The 17,347-nt window shown below is 45.7% G+C and overlaps 1 protein-coding gene across 1 annotated transcript in view; it reads left to right on the top strand.

The window, feature by feature from the left end:
- LOC138097474 (laminin subunit alpha-3-like) overlaps positions 1 to 17,347 on the top strand; it is a 173,431-nt gene that overhangs the window by 86,313 nt on the left and 69,771 nt on the right. Inside the window, exon 14 of the mRNA XM_068993656.1 lies at positions 6,587 to 6,721. Coding sequence (XP_068849757.1) covers positions 6,587 to 6,721 — 135 coding nt within the window. The remainder of the gene's footprint in view (positions 1 to 6,586; positions 6,722 to 17,347) is intronic.

Genomic DNA, 17,347 nt, shown 5'->3' with positions numbered 1-17,347 from the left:
GTAGCTGTGCCTGACTTACTTTCTGATCCCCACGGCATGGTATTCTACCCATAGTGGGTACAGCAAGTGTGTCCTTAAGTGTTTGCCGTGTTTGAATAGAATGGGGCTCAGCTTTTGAGCCTAGATTACGATACATCGATAACATCGCTGGTCTCCTTCCACAAGCATGTTTTAAATACTCTGTTTCTGGTCTGTCTCCAGTAATCCCTTTGTTGTTCTGTTCCCTTTTCTCCCCAGATAGGCTGGCGGTGACTTAGGGAAGGAAATTTAATTGAATTTGAAGGAAAGTTCAGACTTCTGTTACAGAATATTAGGGAAGCCTCAGAACACAGCCTTGAGGAAAAGAAATTCCACTTAACGCAGTTAGATTTATTCGGGAATTTGAAATCAGAGAGATCCCGTTCAATTTTATTTTCTACTAATGCACTTTAAAAACACCCGGTTTGGGGCCTGACTTCTGGCAGTGAACCTTAGGAACACAAACATCTCAGCTGCCAGGAGATATGCAACACTGGATGATACCAGGTCTCTCCCATCCCTGAGGGTTTTAATTCACTGAGGCCCATTAATGCTTTCATGTCTTCTCAGTGGTTCTTAAACAAAGCTGTGTTTAAGAACCTGGTTTTAGAAAATGTAAATGCCTGTGTTTCACCCTCAGATTTTAAATCTAGATTTCCAGGGTGAAGTTCAGCCTGGTATTTTGAACAGATTTTCTAGATGATTCTGGCCTGTCTCTTGCATGCGTGCCAAGTCGTTTCAGTCCTGTCCAACTCTTTGTGACCCCGTGGACTGTAACCTACCAGGCCCCTCTGTCCATGGGATTCTCCAGGTAAGAATACTGGAGTGGGTTGCCATGCCCTCCTCCAGGGGATCTTCCCTAACCCAGGGATCGAACCAGCTTCTTTTATGTCTCCTGCATTGGCAGGCGGGTTTCATTAGTGCCACCTGGGAAGATTTCCAGGGATGAAGTTCAGGCTGGTATTTTGAACATATTTTCTAGATGATTCTGGTGTATGTCTGTTGTTAAGAACCACTGCTCTGGTTAGAAGAAATTTGTATTTCATGGTTGGCAGACTTTCCTGTAAAGATATAGTAAATATTTTCAGCTTTGTAGGCAAAGTTGCATGTACTCAACTCTGCTGTTGTAACATGAAAAGAATAGACAATACATGAATGAATGAGCTTGGCTGTGTTCCAATAAAACTTTGTTTACTAAAACAAAAGGATCTGGGCCTCAGGCCTTAGTTTACAGATCCTGGGACTCTATCAGCATCTCTTGAGTTTGGAATTCCACACCCAGGCAAAGATGTTTTACCAGGAGATTCCAGTGTGCAGCCCAGATCGAGAAGTACTGTTCTAGAAATTCCATAGGCTCAGTTCCAGACACGTGAAACAAAGGAGACTTGAAGCAAAAGGACAGAACCCTTTTCCAGGCCAGAATGTTTTTAGCTTTACATGACCCTGGATATTATTGGGGTTTTCTGGGTCCAAGAGATCATTTATAACCACTTGGCATTTATTTTTAGAAAGTTCATGTTTAGTAGACACATCTTCAAGGGCTTTTTTTGAAAATGAAAGAATGCATGAAACATTCACTCTAGAGGGACAGTGCCCTCTGGGCACTCTTTTATTCCTCCAAGTTCAAACGAAGAGTGATGAAGAGTAAAATCAGCAGCTGCAGAAAGACTCTAAGTGCTTACTTTAGGACAGTGATGCCATCTTGGGATGGGTTTGTAAAGCAGCTCGTTTGGTTGGAGGACATGGCTGCCTGGAGGTTCCTTGACCCCAAGAAAAGGTTTTGATTCCCCTGATCACTTTGTAAGGAGCTAGTTGTGATTGTTGTTTAGTTGCCAAGTCATGTCCGACTCTTTGCGACCCCGTGGACTGTAGCTCGCCAGGCTCCTCTGTCCATGGGATTCTCCAGGCAAGAACACTGGAGTGGGTTGCCATTTCCTTCTCCAGAGGAGCTACTTGCCCTTGCCAAGTTGTGAGTCAGTGTGGGCGGGGCTGTGGCCTGTGCTAATGATGAGAATTCTGAGAGTTGGGGGCGACAGCCTGCTGGGGCATGCCTTTGCGCTCTGTCCCTCCCCAGGCTGGGCATTTTAACCTGCGTGGCAGGGTGGGGCAGCCACTGTTGCCATGGAGACAGGCCAGATATGGCTTAGAGAGAGACAGGTGAATTCTGATATGTTAGTTTGGCGGCTCTCTGTAGATGCCAGTAAAACAGAATTCAAGGAATGGTGTTTACCAAAGAGAACTGGAGTCTTGAATATTTAGCATATTCTTCATTCATTGAACTCTTATTAAGTGCCTCCTCTGTACCAGGCACAGCCGAGGCAGCTGCTAGTTCACAGTCGCTGCTCCCTGGAAGCCCCCAGGCCTGCAGGAGACACACCGGCAAACAGTTTCAACAGCAGGAGTTAATCCTATGACCTGGCAAGGTGGTGGTGGTTTTGTCGCTGAGTCATGTCGACTCCTGCAACCCCATGGACAGCAGCCTGCCAGGCTCCTCTGTCTGTGGGGTTTCCCAGGCAAGAACACTGGAGTAGGTTGCCATTTCCTTCTCTAGGGGATCTTCCCGACCCAAGGATTGAGCCTGCATCTCCTGCATTGCAGGCAGATTCTTTACCATCTGAGCCACCAGCCAAGAACAGGGAGCAATAGGAGCAGACCCGAGGGTCATCCTTATAGCTTCTTACAAAAGGGAGGGAGGGAAGGTAGGTGGGTAGATGGGAAGGATGGGAGGAAGAATGGAGGAAGGAAAGAAGGAAAGAAAAAGGTAGAGTTCTAGAAGGGCTTCCTGGGACCAGGAGAAGGAGGCGTTGAGGACATTATGGATTTGTATATACTGAGGTGGCCCAAACATCATTTGGAGTTTTTCATAAGGTGTTATGGTGATGATTTTACACCAGGTGATAGGAAAGCATCTTGAGACACCTGTTTTTAGTGATGCGTGGGCTCTGGCAGCATGAAGATTTTGAAGGGTCTTCTGAGTCACATGTGTTGAGGACTTTGCATTGTGTCCTGAAGGCATCAGGTCACCATGGAGGGGATTAATCAGGGCCTGGTAACCCACTCCAGTGTTCTTGCCTGGAGAACCGCATGGACAGAGGAGCCTGGTGGGCTACAGTCCATGGGGTCGCAGAGTCGGACGTGATGGAGCAAATAACACTTTCACTTTTTTTCATGAAAAGATTGGCTTTTTAGAAAGATCACTCCTGCCACCAGTGTGGAGAGTGGGTTGGAAGGAGAAGATGGGAAGCAGACAGCCTTGTTAGGAGAATCTTGATATAAACCAGGCAAACAAGGGTGAGGTCCTGGAGGAAGGCTCTGGAACTCTGGAAGGAGGCGAGGATTCCAGCTACCTTCCTAAGATACAGGCACTAAGACCTGGTGAGGAGGTGGGAGGTGAGGGTGGAGGAGAAGCGAGGGGCCTCAGAAATCTCTGGTTCCTGCACTGTGAGGGAGTATTTTCCAGATAAGTTAAAAAAAAGTGTCAGGAGAACATGATAACCACTGCACTACAGAAAGCACACCTGAGTTAAAAAGTAAATTTCAGAAACAGAAATTTAGCAATGCATAGGTACTCGATGCTTTCTTTCTGTTTACAAATGGTAGTAAATCTAGGTTCCTTGGCCTTCAATGCCAAATGTCAAGTTCAAGTTTCTTACTGAATTCCATTGCCTGGTTTGTCGCCAAGACTGTAGTTGACAGTAAACCTCTGCATTTCACTGTGGTGGTCTCAGCCTCCGGGGCTGTGGCACTGGGACCTCATGTGGCAGCTGTGAGGGACAAACAGGGTGGTGCTCATGCCAGCCTGAGCTCTAAGGCTTCTCTTGTGATGAATATACCGTTGAACACATCCAGTGCCTCTTTTTGACAAAGGGAGGCAGTTAGGTGACTGTTGGATTGAAGTATGAGCAAGTTAGAGATTAGGCAAAGACGGTAGAATTGTTCTGATTTACCCTGATCTTTTTTTCTTCATTATTGTAAAAATAATTATAATAATAATAATACTTCTACAACTCTGCTACCAACTTTTTACATGAAAAAGGGCAAAGGGAAGGAGTGGGATTTAGCTAGCTCTTCAGATTATCTACTATTTTTAACCCTGGTAGAAAATCTTTCTAAAGTGCATGAGGCTCCTCTTCCTTGAGAAGTAGGGGTAACCCAGTCAAATCTTTGATCTACGTTAGGGACTGCCTCAGGGGACCATGTTGCAGGTTTAGATGTTAACATTCTTGAGAGAAATGTAGATACTTTAAATACAAGAATGGTTTGAATATGTGTACTAATCTAGAACATACCTTGAACACAGCTTTTAAAATCAGTTATCAGCTTGTATCCTTCACATCATATAAAGGGCATGGGGCTTTAAAACCAGGCTGACCTGGATTCACATTCCTACTCAGCTTTTCTAGCTGTGTGACCTCGGGCAAGTTAATTAACCTTTCTGAGCCTGTTTTTTCTCACCTATAAAATGCTTATCTTAACAGGACTCTTGCTTGACCTCATTATCTATCTATCCATAAGGAAGTCGAGCAAGAGCCCTGTCTTTCTGAGAAACGCTTATTAAGACATCCTGTACATGGCAGCAGGTGTCCCTAGGTGAGCTCTCCCTAAGTGTTTAGTCTGAAAGATTTTTCCTTCTTTTGTTGCTGTCTTTCACTATCTATTTAGCCCCTAATTTTAGTGGCTAAAACCAACATGATTTATTTCTTGCAATCCTGTGACTTGGCTGGGCAGTCTTTCTGCCGAACTTGCTGGAAGGTCCGCTGGGGACAGCTCAGTGTCTCTCTCCCTGTTGCCCTTTGTCCTCGAGGAGGTCAGCCAGAGTACCCCCCTCACCCTCAACGATCTCAGGGTTCCCAGAGCGTGAGAATGCAAGCCACAAAGCCTGTCATAAAGCCACAAAGCTACAAAACCTGGGCTCTGAAATCCCAGGACAGCGCTTTCCCCTTATTCTACTGGTCAAAGTCAGTCATGCGGCCAGTAAGTGATTTCAGTAATTAAAGTGTGAAAGACAAACCCAAGTTAAGGCAGAGAGCGGGCAAGGGACAGGGGAGCTGCCGGAACAGACTGGGTGGGAGGCCCTTGCTGAGGTGGTGACTCCCCCACAGAGAACTGAAGGATGAGAGGGAACGCGGGAAGGGCACTGCCTGCAAGGACTGACCAGCCAAAGCAGAGGTCCTGAGATGGACAGGACCACGCTGTCTGCTGAGAAGGGCAGGTGCATGCAGGCTTGAAACGAGCCCGGTGAGGTCCTCCAGAGCCACACCTGGCTCTGATCAGGGCTGAATGGATGTTCATCTCTTTTCTTCTAAACAATGGTGGTAGAAATATGTTTAATTCAAGATAGTCATTCAGTGGGACTCTATGAAGTTGAAATTTTACTAAATAAGGCTCGTGTGTGTGTGTGTGTGGTCAGTTGCTCATTTGTGTCCTACTCTATGGACTGCAGCATGCCAGGCTCCTCTGTCCATGGGGATTTTCCCAGCAAGAATACTGGAGTGGGTCGCCGTGCCCTCCTCCAGGGTATCTTCCCAACCCAAGGATTGAACCCAGGTCTCCCGCATTACAGGTGGATTCTTTACCATCTAAACCACCAGAGAAGCCCAACTAAGGCTTCAGTTCAGTTCAGTTCTGTCGCTCAGTCGTGTCCGACTCTTTGGGGGGAAAAATTGTTCCCGTGGGCATGGATGCTGAAAGATTATAGATACTTTGTAAAGTAATGTCTGCCCTAGAGGTTCCTGAATGGCATCTCTGATCTTTCCTGGGGAGATGTCTTACTCCCTTTAAGAAGAGTCTTTAAGATGAGTTAGGAATGTATGTAAACCATTTGTTATTCCGTCACTAAGTTGTGTCTAACTCTTTGCCACTCATGAACTGCAGCAAACCAGGCTTCTCTGTCCTTCACTGTCTCCCAGAGTTTGCTCAAATTCACATCTGTTGAGTTGGTGATGCTGTCTAACAATCTCATCTTCTGCTGCCCCCTTCTTTAGCCTTCAATCTTTCCCAGCATCAGTCTTTTCTAATGAATTGGCTCTCCGCATCAGATAGGCAAAGTATTGGAGTTTCAGCTTCAGCATCAGCCCTTCCAATGAATATTCAGTGTTGACTAGTTTGATCTCCTTGCAGTCCGGGGGACTCTCAAGAGTCTTCTCCAACACCACAGCTCAAAAGCATCAGTCCTTTGGCCCTCATCCTTCTTTATGGTCCAACTCTCATATCTGTCCATGGCCAGTGGCAAAACCATAGCTTTGACTATATGTACATTTGTCGGCAAAGTGATGTCTCTGCTTTTTAATACACTGTCTAGGTTTGTCATAATTTGCCTTCTAAGGAGCAAGTGTCTTTTAATTTCGTGGCTTCAGTCACCATCTGCAGTGAATTTGGAGCCCAAGAAAATAAAATCTGCCATTGTTCCCACTTTTTTCCCATCTATTTGCCTTGAAGTGATGGGATTGGGTATAAACTATACATAACTCAGAATCTGGATTTCTATGACAGCCACCTGGGTGAAGGGAGAAACACACAAAGGGATGAAGGATGGAGAGCCCCTCTGAATGTCTCTTCCTCTTCGCAGGCTGTGACTGTAACTTGGAAGGAGTTCTCCCTGAAATCTGTGATGCCCAAGGGAGGTGCCTGTGCCGCCCCGGCGTCGGGGGCGCTCGGTGTGAAGCCTGCCGCTCGGGTTTCTACTCCTTCCCTATTTGCCAAGGTAAGTGAGCAACATGAACATAGTGACCGTCAGTCCCCTGAGATAAGTTTCCTCCCAAGGAAATTCAGAGGCTTCTTTTGGCAGAACTGTGTGGCCTCCCGTTTAAATGAACGAGCTGCTGGCTCAGATATGTATGTTACATGTGACCGTCCTACCGCGGCCATCTCACCGCCCTTATTTTGCCTTTCGCCCTTAACCTTCTTCCTCCCCAGCGGTCAGCCTGTGGGCTCTGGAGAGGAGGTGGTACCTGAACAGTGTTGAGGAACCTGCCAGGCAGACAAGGGGGAGGAGGCTGGGGATTCCAGGAAGGAGGACAGCACACGCAAAACTGCAGCCTCCTGCTTCTCCACTTGGTTTGTCTCTTAGTCTCTCATCCTAGTAAGAGCCACTGAAGGGGCTGGAGGGAGGGAGAGGGAGGAGTTTGGCCCAGGCCTCGAAGAACAACAGGTGTGCAGTCAGTGATGTGTGTGTGCTAGGTTGCTTCAGTTGTGTCCGACTCTTTACAAACCGATAGACTATAGACGGGCGTGCTTCTCTCTGTCATTGGGATTCTCAAGGCAAGAGTACTGGAATAGGTTGCCATTCCCTTCTCCCGGGGTATCTTCCTGACCCAGGGATCGAACCTGGGTCCTCCACCATTGCAGGCTTCCCTGGTGGCTCAGGCAGTAAAGAATCTGCCTGCAATGCGGGAGACTCAGGTTCGATCCCTGGGTCAGGAAGATCCCCTAGAGAAGGGAATGGCTATGCACTTTTCTGAATTAAGGGCTTGAACCAAACCCATAAGGTAAATCCCCAATTAATTCAAGGTATCTTAACTCCAACATTTCAGTATGTATCACAACGTGATAATAGAAATAACACACACAGTAAATGTAATACGCTTGAATCGTCCCCAAACCATCCTCCCCTGCTCTGGCCTGTGGAAAAATTGTGTTCCATGAAACTGGTCCCTGATGCCAGAAAGGTTGGGAACCTCTGCTGTACCTCATTTTAAGAGCCTGTAGCCCCAGTCCTGTCTGATCTCCCCGTGTGCCACATTCCCAGCCCTCGCTTTTCCTCCTGGTCCTGGGCCTCTATCCTCTGTCCCCCTTCTCAGCCTTGGCCTCTTGGACCACAGAAACCCTCCGCAGTCCCCGCCCAGAGATTTGGACCACCCGGCAGCTGGGAGGGTAAGGAAAGGAATGGGGTATCTGTACTTTCTGTACCTTGACTTCCGCCAGAGAAGTTCCGTATTAGGAGTTGGAAGACCCAGTGTGTTTCCCGTTGAAACGTCAGTACAGCTAATGCTTATGTTGGAGTTGTACGAATCATCCTAGAGGCAGATTCAGTACTGAGCCGACTCTGGCCTGGGGTGGTAACCTCATCCTTGCAGGTATATTTTCCCCATGGAAGGACATCCCAAATAATGAAGTTTTAGAGCATGAGGTAGGGATGCTTACATGTCTAATTTAAGCTGTAGGCCCCGAATGTCTCATTGACAAAGTGAAGAAGAACTAGCAGGTGGGAGACAAGACCTTCCATTTCAAGGTCCACTAGGAGCCAATCTGGGCTTCCCTGGTGGATCAGATGGTAAAGAATCTGCCTGCAATGTAGGAGACCTGGGTTCAATCCCTGGGTTGGGAAGATCCCCTGGAGAAAGGGTATGACTACCCTCTCCAGTGTTCTTGCCTGGAGAATCCCATGGACAGAGGAGCCTGGTGGGTTACAGTCCATGGACTCACAAAGAGTCAGACTTGACTGAGCGACTACACTTTGACTTTTCAGGGACCAATCCCAGAGGAGCTTATGTTAGGAGCAGGCAAGGTTATGAGTAGTGAAGATGAAGTCTGACAAAAAACAGGAGGAGAAAGATCAGGGCAGCCTCGTTCCTGGCGGCGTGGAGAGGTGTGCCGCCAAGTTCGTTCTTCCAGATTTGAGCCACTAGGCTCTGGAAGCCTTTGGGATGCTCTCACATTCTGTTGCCAATGGTCTCCCTTCTCTGGTACTCACTTTTTCTAATAGCTTTTGTGATCTTTTAATGTTTTTTTTTTTTTTTTTTCCCTTTGGGCAGTGTTGAAGCCAGTGGCTGAAGGCCAGACATGCTGAAATCTGAACTTGGTCTAGTGTCAAGGCCTGACCCAGTATTTCAATTTGCGATCTTTCTTAGATGAAGTTGGTTGCTTGACCCATGGAATTTTAGAAGCGAACCAGTGTAGCCACAAATCCTACATCGGAGGGTCCAATGTAGTCTAGCCAAAGAATGCTTGTGTGGCTTTGCCCTAATGTTGCTTTAAAATTTTTTAAAAATCTTAAAAAGAATCCTAAAACTCTTCCTAATTGTTCTTTTCAACTGCAGTCCAGCATTTATGTTTTGTATTAACTTAATTTGCTCCAGACTTTAAGCGCAAAGCAGTCTCCTCCTCATTTGATTTTGGATTCACTGAAGTGCTTGCAGTTTTCTTGATTGGAGCTGAAAGTCAAATCATAGATGTGAGGCCATGACGAGAATCGTCTCTATGTATTTCAGCTTTATGTTTGTGTTGACGTCTGGCTCAGCACTTTTCCTGCAACCGGAAAACACACCGAGGCTCTCTGTGAACTTGGTCCTTTGGCGGGGGAGGGCGGGAGGTGTTGTTCTTTTTTCATCCTCTCCGTCCATCCTTCCTTCCTTCTTCTCCTTTTTGATTTTTCTTTTTCTCTTCCTTCCTCCTCTTGCTTTTTCCCTCGTGCAATTTGCTAAGCAGCCGCTAGTCAGCACTTAGAGCAGAGACCAGGAGGGTGGGAGTGTAGAGAATGAGGGCCTCCCATGGCTGGCACTGAAGCCTGTCACAGTGGAGCTGCCCGTAAACCTCAGTATCCCGGGACCTGAACTGTCCGCATTGGAGTTTGCCATAGTCTTTGGGTTGTGGTTACAGGTAGTTCCTTAGACAAGTGCTATATACATGTTACCAGTGCATGTCTAACCTCTTCCTACATGTCAGCATATTCTCACAAATCAGACAAACTGGCCCTGGAAAGAGGCCAGATGCACCAGTGGATGGCAGGTGGCAGTGCGGGGGGAGGTTTCTGACCTGGGATGCCCCCGGGAGAGCCCTCTCCCAGCCTTTCCAAGGGGAAAAACCAAATCCAGAAGGATGGGCCAAGTTCTGTGCAATTTTGCTCTGAACTGGCCCTTCGCTTTGCAGTTCAGTGTTTGTCTAGAACATTGAGGCGGTTGGAAGAAGCCTTGGGATTTTCTGTACGTCTGATCAGTTAGCCAGAGAGGTGGAGGGTGTTCACTACGATGGAACTGAAATGCTGACTTTGTGGCTCTGATGGAGAAGGCGCCAGCGTGCTCTTCCAACAGAAAGAAGAGCTCCAAAATCCTGGGCGTTGAGAGCACCCCTGAAATAATAAGGAGCTCTCTTTTCCTTGCAATTTATGTGTCGTCTGGCAGTGTCGCCTCCCTCTGTGAGTTTATTCACTGACAGGGAAGAGGGTGTTGTTCCCAGAACAGTGCCTCACACAGCAGTGTTGCAAAATTCAATGAGAAACCACATATCAGTTGAACTACAGGGGTGGATCTGGCAAAGGATTTCAATAGTTGCTTATTCCTTCATTTAATAAATATCTATTTGGCATGTTATAGAGACCAGGACCCTGTATGCAGGTCAAGAAACAATAGTTAGAACTGGACATGTAACAATGGACTGATCCAAAATTGGGAAAGGAGTATGTTGAGGCTGTATATTGTCACCCTGCTTATTTAACTTACATGCAGAGTACATCAGGCGAAATGCCAGGCTGAGTGAATCCCAAGCTGGAATCAAGATTGTTGGGTGAAATATCAACAACCTCAGATATGCAGATGATACCAGTCTAATGGGAGAAAGCAAAGAAGAACTAAAGAGCCTCTTGATGAGGGTGAAAGAGGAGAGTGAGCGACAGAGGATGAAATGGTTGGATAGCATCATCAACTCGATGGATGTGAGTTTGAGCAAACGCCAGGAGACAGTGAGGGACAGGGAAGCCTGGCGTGCTGCAGTCCACGGGGTTGCAAAGAGTCAGACATGACTGAGCGAATGAACAACAACCAGAAAAAAAGACCAGGATTTTGCTTGAGGCTGGAAGACTTCAGGGGAGCACAGCAGACAGGCTCCCTCATTCCTTGTATTGTTTAATATCATCATTTTTAAATACTCTTTGAGAATCAAAGTATCTCAAAGCAGAAGCATGGTGAAGAGCAGATGAGAAGAAAAGATTCCAGAAACTCAGAAGGACCTGGATCAAAGCAAAGAGCAGATTTGAAATATTTGCAAAGCCTTGTGGTATTTCCAAGAGTGAGAAACAGGCTGCCAGTGTTGGGTTTGAGTTTGGGATCTGGCAGCTTTCATCGATAAGCTGGCTAGAAACCCAAAGTGTGATGCCAGATTGAGTCATTCATGATTTAAAATAATGTACCTGTGCTTAAAGCCGTGTCTTTGTTTTCACCTCTGGAGTGTATCTGCATCTTCCGAGGCTCCCTGGACAACCCCTCTGGTCCTGGGAGGAGTCAGTGTTAATTTCACCCATGTGATGCTGGCTGGAGCTGCCTCCTCTGTTGCTCCGGGCTCCTGTTGCTGCTCCAAATGCCAGCATGCGTGTTTGCTCTCTGCATTCCCTTCCTTAAAGGAAGAAGAGCAGAGAGGACCTGTGTCAGGGATCTCCAAAGGGACAGAACCCATAGGATGTGTCTGTACAGTAAATCCCGCACCTGTGAACGAGTTCCAGCCCCAGAGCACGTTCATTCATCCAAAAAAGTAAGCCTAGGTACCCCACTGACACAGTAGGTTATACAGTACTGTACTCTGTGTGCTTAGTGTCTCAGTCGTGTCTGACTCTTTGCGACCCCATGGACTGTAGCCCACGAGGCTCCTCTGTCCATGGGGATTCTCCCGGCAAGAATACTGGAGTGGGTTGCCATGCCCTCCTCAGGAGATCTTCCCAACCCGGGGATTGAACCTAGGTCTCTCACATTGCAGGTGGATTCTTAACCATCTGAGCCACCAGGGAAGCCCCTGTACAGTACTGTAATGGGTTTATAATATTTTTCACACCAAGAATACATATAAAACAAACACGAAAAATAAAGCACTTTTAACCTTATAGTACTGTACCTTGAAAAGTACAATAGTACAGTACAAGGGCTGGCATACAGGGGCTGGCATCGTCTGAATTGGCAAGAAGAGTTACTGGCTGGAGGAGGGAGAGGAGGTGGGAGATGGTAGAGCTGAAGGATCGTCAGCAACAGGAGACAGAGGGCAGGCTGCAGTTTTCACTTGTGCCTGTCGTTGGAGGAACGCACGTTTGCATTTTTGAAAGCTTGCAACTTGAGGGTTTGTATGTAAGGGACCTACTATATCTATAGATATAGATAGGTTTATTTTAAGGAATCAGTGCATGTGTTTGTGGGGCTGGTGCATCTAAAATCTGCAGGGCAGACCAGTAGGCTGGAAACCCAGGGAGGGAGGGGGGAGTTGACGCTGCAGCTGGCGTCCACGGGCTGCCTGTAAGCGGAATTCCTTCTTCCTCCCGAACCTCATGCTTTTCTCGTATGGCCTTCAACTGACGGGACAAGGCCCACCCAGACTGTGCAGAGTAACCTGCTTTACTCGAGGTCAGCGGACTTAAATGTTCGTCACATCTAACAAAGCACCTTTTCAGCCGTACTTGGTGTTGAGCCAACATCTGAGCCCTACGGCCTAGGCAACGTGCAAGCATAAACCATCCCAGAACCCAGGAACGTTTCCTCAGTCGTCTGCCCCTGGGTAGGGACCTGATCTCTGCAGACAGGCCTGGAGGGAATGTGGGGCCTCTGAGGATGCTGGCCTGGATAGCTAAAGAACTGAGTTGTGTCCTGGTGTCTGGCTGGCTGAGCGGCACTAGGCCTGTTTCTTCTTCTCTCTTATGTTTAGTTTCTTAGGACCACGTCACTAATTCTCTAGTCCCTCTCCTGGAGTTCTACCCTACTGGGCTCTTGTCAAGTAGGTGCTAATATTATTCCCACTTAAAAAAGGAGAAACTGCAATTTAGAGCAACAGAGCGATGTGTTTCAGGTTCCAGGTCTGATTAGAGGTGAAGCTGGAACTCCCTTTGGGTCTTTCGGGCCCCACCTCCGTACTCTTATGCCGGTCCCGGGTGCTCCTGCTGTGGGTCTGACCGAGGTCTTTTCATCCAGCCTGCCAGTGTTCAGCCCTTGGGTCCTACCAGATGCCCTGCAGCCCAGTGACTGGACAGTGTGAGTGCCGGCCGGGGATCACGGGACAGCGGTGCGACAGGTGTCTCTCGGGCGCCTCTGATTTCCCCCACTGCCAAGGTAGGGAAGACCGCAGATGGCTGGAGGGTGGGCTCCTCTCCACCTTGTGTGTGCGGCCAACCTCCCAGAGAAGTCTGCAAAGCCTGCCAGACCCACTGCTGGTCACTGCTTCACTTTTGACCCTAATCTGCCTGGTTCTTCCCCTTGTAACGTGAGATTGACTAAGGCAAGAAATTAATTAATTGTAAACTTCCCTGGTAGCTCAGACGGTAAAGCGTCTGTCTACAATGCGGGAGACCCAGGTTCGAGCCCTGGGTTGGGAAGATCCCCTGGAGAAGGAAATGGCAATCCACTCCAGTACTATTGCCTGGAGAATCCCATGGACAGAGGAGCCTGGTAGGCTACAGTCTAGGGGGTCGCAAAGAGTCGGACATGACTGAGCGACTTCAGTCAGTCAGTCAGTCAGACATAATTTTAGTACAGGTGGAGAGCAAGGGAGCTGTGATAATTAAAGAAGTAAGTCTTGGTTAACTAAAAAATGTACTTACAAATTCTATAACAGCTAGTGTGTTAGTCGCTCAGTCGTGTCCATGACTCCATGGACTGTAGCCCACCAGGCTCCTCTGTCCATGGAATTCTCCAGGCAAGAACACTGGAGTGGGTTGCCATGCCCGCCTCCAGGGGATCTTGCCTCAAACTCCAGTCTCCTACGTTACAAGCAGATTCTTTACCTTCTGAGCCACCAGGCAGGGAAGCCTAGCATCGAATTGGACAATTAAAAAAAAAAAAAAAAAACTCTTTGTATAATACTGCCCTCTTCTGGATAATTCTAAGGATGTTCAAAATTCTTGACTCATTTATTTCCCCAGTTGCCTTTTCGTCATTTAGAAATGAACTTTTAGCAGGAGGCAGGGAAGAGAGTCACCTTTTTCAGTGACCAAAAGGGTGATTTGGGGATTAAGGACCACGAAGGCTATTAGAGGTGTCTTTTTCTGAATTATTGAGTTGGTCCAGAAGTTCTTTTGGGTTTTACCATAAGATGTTATAGAAAAACGCAAATAAACTTTTTGGCCAACTGATGGGTGCAAAGACCTTGCCACCCACCTATCAAAAAATATCAATATAGATGCACTAGTTTTAAAAACAAGGAAAGCTTAAAGAAAAAAACTTCAAGACATCAAAACAAAGGGACAAATGAACATTAAAACTCCAGACATTTCTATACCATATAACTATTTATATATCATATCCAGGCTCCAGCAATGTCTGTGACCCAGCTGGAACTATGGACTCCAGTTTGGTAAGTAGAAGATTGTTAAAGGGTTGCAGTTCTAACTATTATTCTGATGTTTATTTGAGACTGACACATTTGTGAGCTTCCTGAAATTAAAAGTAAATTAAAATAAGACCTGAGGCTGAATTGCTTGAAGAGACTATTGCTCTTTTTCAAAGTGCATATATGATATTGTAATTTTGGTTTTGACCAAAAGAATACAGTTTACTTAAACTTTTTGTAGAATTGTAGAGTCCTAGCGTTCATCTGAAGGCATTACCTCCCTAGAGACCTGCACATAAGCTTGACACAGATAATTAAAATTAAGAAAATCAAAGGCCAGTAAACGTTTAATTAAGCTGTCTGTGTACAGAGTAATTGTAGTCTATTTGATGTGACTCCAGGCACAGTGCTGTGGCATTCTGATTCATTTTCTAAGCACTTTAGAAATTGTCTTCTTAGCCTCAGAGCCTGCAAAGCTGGAACCCCAGGTTCTGGAGGGAAAGTGGGAGAAAGTTCTCTGTCCTCACTGTGGGACTTGATGATGTTTAAGCGAGGAGGTGACTCTTGCATATTATAAACACGCTTGCAGATAAATCTAATTTCTACTGAATCTCACTAAGTTAAATGTTCAGATATTTTCTGTTTAGATTTATATCCACGTTGTAACAAAATCCACAGATAATGACAATGTTGTAAATAAGAATCATTAAAATTTTTTCTTGTGTACACATGTGGCAGGTTCATGTCGATGTATGGCAAAACCAATACAATATTGTAAAGAAATTAGCCTCCAATTTAAATAAATAAATTTAAATTTAAAAAAATTTTTTATTCTGAATTTTCCAGTTTTGTTTTAAGCACATATATGGATTCTGTGTATAACAAATAAGTAAATAGTAAAACAAAAGCAATTAGCATATTGCTAAAATCAACTCAGTACTTTCACTCCCCCTGAATATACTTAATTTACTTTTCATGACCAAAATATATTTTTGTGACCAGCTTTTCTCAGAATGCTTGTTTGGAAACCTCTTCATTCTAAGATGTCAGATGATTAATTTTCTTTTAAAGGGCCATTGCCAATGCAAGCTTCATGTTGAAAGTCCTTCGTGTAGCATCTGCAAACCATTATATTGGAATCTGGCTAAAGAAAACCCTGATGGATGTTCAGGTAAGGTTTCCTATGTTCAGTGTTTTTAATATATTGTAACTTCCTCTTAATTTTCTCTATCTCAGTGACTCAGCTCACAAAAGAGCTATTGATTTAATCCATTCAGTTTGTTTGAAATTCTGTATAAATGTTTTGATGTTTCACCCCCTGACTTTTGGCATTTTCGAAATCTCAGCAAGGGATTTATATCCTGTTTCCATATGTATCATGTTGTTTGTGATGGCAGCTGCTTGATAAAATGGTTTTTCTGCCTTGTTTTTATAATCCACACTTTCCGGTTTCATTTTATTTTCATTTTATGTTTAGTTGGAAGCCAGGGTAGAACTGAAAAACACCAAGCTAAAGAGAGCTCAGTGGAGTGAATATTTTTCAATAGTATATATTTTCATGTAAGCATATCAGTAATAACCTTGACCTTAGAATTGAGTAAAAATCCCATGATGGTGCAGCTTTTGTCATTTATGAATGGTCATAAATGAACCAGTACTTCTTGTAGGTAGATGGTACTGATCCAGTTGTTGGGTTCTGCTGAGCTCAGGAAGCAATCCAGTTTTAGGCCTGATGGATCCAAACTGGAGTTCTGTTGGAGCATGCTGGAAAGTCATTGCACCTGTATTATTACTAGCGTGTCCTGTACCTAGAGGCGGAACTGGCCTTTCTGTAACCTTGGTCCAAGAATGCTCTCTTCTCTTCCCAGAATGCCGATGCCACATGGCGGGAACCATGAGTGGAATTGGAGAGTGTGGGCAGGTAACGTGGGCCAATTTTTCCTGGGATGCTGGTAGAATATAGTAATAGTTAATTGTAGGATTTCTGCAGCAGGGGGTTAGTACCTCTTTAATTATATACATGTGGCCATCTTCATGGGAATTTTCAGATCTCGGCTACTCTGCTTCATAGGACAAAACAAGCCAGTTTGAAATCTTGAAGATTAGCAAATTCTGTGAAAAAGTAGTGAAAGTCGCTTAGTTGTGTCCAACTCTTTGCTACCCCATGGACTGTAGCCCACCAGGCTCCTTTGTCCATGGGATTTCCCAGGCAAGAATACTGGAGTGGGTTGCCATTCCCTTCTCCACGGGATCTTCTTGACCCAGGAATTGAACCTGGGTCTCCTGCATTGCGGGCGGATTCTTTACCATCTGAGCCACCAGGGAAGCACAGCAAATTCTGTAATCTCACCAAATTTTGTCATCTGCTCATTGTTCTGCAGTTAGATGGTGACTGTCATTGTAAATCCCATGTTGGTGGCGATTCCTGTGACACATGCGAAGATGGATATTTTGCTTTGGAAAAGAGCAATTACTTTGGGTGTCAAGGTAAATTCTCCCAGGGGTTCCTGTGTAAGGCAAAAATGTTGATGGGCAAAGACTGTCAGAGTAACCTTGCTTCCGAGTTCACTGTCTTCTTGCTGACTTTCTGATAGAATGGGACTGAAAAGTTCTGTCTAGGGAAATTGGCCAAAATTCCCTTAAGACGAGTAGTAAATTTCAGCCAGAGCCGCTTCCCCTTTTCTTCTAGCAGCACACTGTTGGGTCAATTATAAAAAAAATCACAATTGGGGTGCGGGGGAGCCCTGGGGGAGACGGAAATAACATCAAGACTTAGTCATTTTAGAGATGTAAATAACATCTTGACTTAGTCATTTTAAAGATAAATTTGAAATATTAAAAAAGTTCACGTAAAATAATAATACCATGTTAAATAATACAATTGCAGGAGTGGTCACCCCACAAGGCCACTCTGATATCTTTCAAGCAGCCTCTCCTTAGCACCTGCTGTTTACAACATACTGTCTTGTGAAATCGTGCTTAGCTCCTGGGCTGCTGTCACTTTACGTGGTACAGCAGAGTTGGAAGTGACCTACCAGTGCATCTCTGCTTCTCGGGTGGACTCTTGAGGGGAGGGAGGGCATGCCATCTTACTCTG

This window comes from Capricornis sumatraensis, chromosome 21 (assembly GCF_032405125.1).
Source record: "Capricornis sumatraensis isolate serow.1 chromosome 21, serow.2, whole genome shotgun sequence".
Lineage (NCBI taxonomy): Eukaryota > Metazoa > Chordata > Mammalia > Artiodactyla > Bovidae > Capricornis > Capricornis sumatraensis.
Note: the sequence above shows the minus strand (reverse complement) of the source record. Positions and strands in the feature narration are given on the sequence as shown.